The 4,124-nt window shown below is 22.4% G+C and overlaps 3 protein-coding genes across 3 annotated transcripts; 2 read left to right on the forward strand and 1 right to left on the reverse strand.

Moving 5' to 3' along the window:
• Positions 1–1,677: 1,677 nt before the first annotated feature.
• EHI_066500 (uncharacterized protein) lies at positions 1,678–2,004 on the forward strand (the record flags this gene model as incomplete). The annotated part of the gene is made up of 1 exon (XM_001914383.1): positions 1,678–2,004. The coding sequence occupies one exon, from the start codon at positions 1,678–1,680 to the stop codon at positions 2,002–2,004; it is 327 nt and encodes a 108-aa protein (XP_001914418.1).
• Positions 2,005–2,088: 84 nt separating this feature from the next.
• Positions 2,089–3,302, forward strand: EHI_066510 (protein kinase, putative; the record flags this gene model as incomplete). The annotated part of the gene is made up of 2 exons (XM_647245.1): positions 2,089–2,986; positions 3,034–3,302. The coding sequence occupies 2 exons, from the start codon at positions 2,089–2,091 to the stop codon at positions 3,300–3,302; spliced, it is 1,167 nt and encodes a 388-aa protein (XP_652337.1).
• A 72-nt stretch (positions 3,303–3,374) lies between these two features.
• Positions 3,375–4,028, reverse strand: EHI_066520 (uncharacterized protein; the record flags this gene model as incomplete). Its single annotated transcript, XM_001914384.1, has 1 exon — positions 3,375–4,028. The coding sequence occupies one exon, from the start codon at positions 4,026–4,028 to the stop codon at positions 3,375–3,377; it is 654 nt and encodes a 217-aa protein (XP_001914419.1).
• Positions 4,029–4,124: the final 96 nt, after the last annotated feature.

Below are 4,124 nucleotides of genomic sequence, written 5' to 3' on the forward strand. Positions count from 1 at the left end.
AAACCTAATTTGACAATCATTTATCATTTAATTATTTGATAGTGTAAATATCAACTGACTTATCTTTTATTTTATTGAAAATTTATCTACAAAAAAAAAAACAAAGTGAAGTTGATGTGGTGAATTAGCAAATATTTATATTGTGTATTTAATTACTTTCTTTTGAAGAAAAATTAAATTATATTCTAATTAATTAGTGTAAAAAACAAAAGGATAAATAGGAACGTACTATGTGGTTATAATAATACTTTTATTCGAGTTACAAACATTTTCTCCAATGAAAATAACTATTATCCAATAGAAATGTCTGTGTTTGATATTGGTTTAAATACTTGAAAATATATATATGTTTTAAATAATTCAAAATAAAATATTGTTTGTTTAAAATACATTAAACATATGTTAATATTGTAGTTTATAATTATTAATAAAAATGAAACACGTAGAACATATAATACTAGCATAAAATATAGAATCTACTCATAAAAATATCAACTTTATTGATACATTCATTTTTTTGATAAATTGAACTGATATAATTTTTTGAAATAAAAATATTTATAACATCGTTTTTCAATAAACTTATTCTCATTATTTTATTAAAATCTTATTCGTAAATATATTATGAATATTTTAATAAATAATTGTTGTATTAATGCATAAATTTTATGTTTTTACAATTCTAATGCAAAAATAGTGTATAATTTGCGCAATTAAATAATAGCTAAAATAATAGTGAATATGTGTATTTAATAATTGCATTGGAATTATTTATTCATATTCAAAATGAATAACTTATTTTTATTAATATTGTTTTTGTTAATTATGTTATTTTAAAAATAGTTTAATATCAGTCATCATTTTTATTAGATTATTCATTTATTTATATTTGATTCGATATTATAATGATATGATGATTATTTATAATTATTTTTATTTCATTCATATTCATTTTATTTGTTGTACTTATTGCATTTATTATTTGTTGTATTTTAATTGTGTTTATTATTATTTCATATCTATTTATTCTTCTTTTTATTCGGTTATGAATTTAAGTTATTTATATATGAAATTCAATTTATAATGATTGTGTTCATTTAATATTGATTGTTGATGTTATTTTATCATTTTTAAATTTATAACATATTGAATTATCATAAATTGAAAATAATGTATATTTATTTAGTTAATAAGAAATGAAATATTATTTGTATATTTATATTTCATCTTTATTCTTGTTATTATATTATTCTTTCTATTATTTGTAGAATTTATCATTGTACATTCATTATATTATTGATTATTTATCATTTCTCTTCTTTTTAAAATATCATTCAAAATCTTTTCACAAACAAAAAGTTAAATAATTATGAATAAGAAATACCCATATATCAGTCAATTGATATAAATAATCAACTCAATAATATTAATATGATTAAAATAAAATAAAATAATTATTAAATTTAATGAATGATAATATATAATGATGTTTTATTCTTCATTTAATTACTTAAATAAAATGATAAAAATGCAAATACAATAAAAATAGAGAATGAATAACTATTGTTAAATACAAATGGATAATATTGAGTACAAATTATTACAATTTAACTATTATTAAGTAAATATTATAATAATATTTTATTTGGATGTTTGTAAAGACTATATGGATATTTCATGAGTTGGATAGGAGAATGTAAACTAACAACAGAAATTAAAGGATGTAAAGGAGAAATAGATAAAGAATATGGATGTAGAGAATGTTCAGAAGGATATTATTTAATAAATAAAGAATGTTCAAAATGTAAAGAGAATTGTACAAGATGTTCAATAAAGAATGAATGTAATAGTTGTGAAGATGAATATATATTAAAAAATAAAGAATGTATCTACTATTTAGATATTAATAAATGTAAAGAAGCAAAGAAGAATAAATGTTCAAAATGTTCATTTTGGTATGGAACGAATGAAGAAGGAAATGAATGTAATAAAGAAGTAATATAGTGGATGATAATGATAATCATCATTATTATAATTATTATCATTATTATAACAATTGTAATAATAATAATGATGGTTAATTACATAATGAAGAGAAAAGAAAAGAAAGAACGAGAGAAAACAACAACAATATTCAAAATAACACAATCAAATATCAAATTCATACCACTTGGAGATGGAATATTAACAAGTAAGAAAGAAATTGAACTTCAAGAAGGAGAAGAAATTAAAGTGAATGAAGAAATACGAGAATTAATTTGTATTGGAAATGATAAAAAAGAGAAGATGAAGATACAAATAAGTAGTAAAGAAGAAAATGAGAAATATTCAATTAGAACAAACCCAAATGTCATTACAATTGAAGGAGGATATGCATGTGAATTTGAATTATTCATTACAATCAAATGTACAACTAAAATCAAAGATAAAATAATGATAATTAGTAAAACACTTAATAAAGCACAAGAAGAAACAATCAAAAGTATTTCTATTGAAGGAGAAACAGAAATATCAACACGACTTGATCCTGATGAAATAAAAGAAGAAAAGAAAATAGGAGAAGGATCATTTGGAGTTGTTTATGTTGGAGAATTTAGAGGAAATAAAGTAGCAATTAAGAAAATAAAACAAGTTGAAGAAAATGAAGATAAAAAGAAAGAATTTGAGAAAGAAGTAGCAATGTTAGATAAATTTCGAAATGAATATATTATTCATTTTTATGGAGCAGTATTTATTCCTAATAAAATATGTATGGTAACAGAATTTGCAAAATATGGATCAATACAAGATATAATGAATAAAAGAAACATCACAGAAATATCAAAGAAAATAAGAATCAAATTTATGATAGATGGAGCAAAAGGAATTTCATATCTTCATTCAAATGGAATATTACATCGAGATATTAAACCCGATAATTTCCTTGTTGTATCACTTGATGATAACATTGAAGTTAATCGTAAACTAACGGATTTTGGAAGTGCAAGTGAATAGAAATACCAAAACACATAACTCTAAAAATATTAAATCAAGAGTATTACAAAATTCAATCAGATATATATTCATTTTCAGTCACAATGTTACAAACCATTACATGGCAAGATCCATTTCCTAAAACATTATACCCACATCCATGGGATATTGCAGATACAATCACAACAGGTAAACGACCAGTCATAATACAAGAAGTAGAAGAATATATTAAAGATGTTATTGAAAAGTCATGGCAACAAGAACCAAAAGAAAGAATAACGATAGATGAAATTGTAAGAATGTTAGAAAAAATTAAAAGTAAAGAATAAATTAAAATACTCTTTATTTTGATGTTTTATTATAAACTTTAAAATGAATATATTTTGACAACAACTAAATGATCAATTATCAACACTCTGAGGAGATGTAACGATCTTTGTAGATTGGGTTCTATTAATATCAAAACTTTGTCTAGTTAAAGGAACTTCTTGTTGATTTGGTTCTCTAGAAAGATCTAAACTTTTTCTGAATATTTCTAAATCACCATCACTATCTGTGTTGTACTTTTCTTCATTCATAATAAGTGGTGTTTCTGTTCTATCAAGATTGAGTGTTGTATTGTTCTTTAAACCTTCATGAATAGCAACAGAAATTTGGTGAAGATCATTACTGACTTGGTTTTTCAAATTATCTTCTGTGGACCGTTTGTCAAATTCCTCTCTTAACAAGTTAAGATGTCTTGACTCTTCAAACAAACAATATTTATAATCAATGCTTCTGAGATTTTTTTTAAGTAATGTATTTAAAGCAACTATCTCTCCCATAATTTTGTTAAGTAACTTCTTTAGATCAAGAGCATTGAATTGTGAAGGGCTAGTCACTGGAGCTGGAGTATTAAGTTGTTTATTTCTACTAAAAATAGTGAATTTTTGTGGGGTTGCAGAAACATTTTGTGCTGTTGATTTACTTTGTTCTAGAACTTGAAGATAATAAGCTACTCTATTTCTGACAATAATAGTTAATGCATTTCTTATATCAGTACATTGTGCTTTCATTAAGTCTTCAATTCCATCAAGAATTCTTCCAGAAATAATAACATTTGGTGAAAGGTAATGATGAAGATAAGGTGTTATTAATGAAAGTAATAATAA

The sequence above is a fragment of the Entamoeba histolytica genome, genomic scaffold (genome assembly GCF_000208925.1).
Source record: "Entamoeba histolytica HM-1:IMSS scf_1104750517289 genomic scaffold, whole genome shotgun sequence".
Taxonomy (NCBI): domain Eukaryota; phylum Evosea; order Mastigamoebida; family Endamoebidae; genus Entamoeba; species Entamoeba histolytica.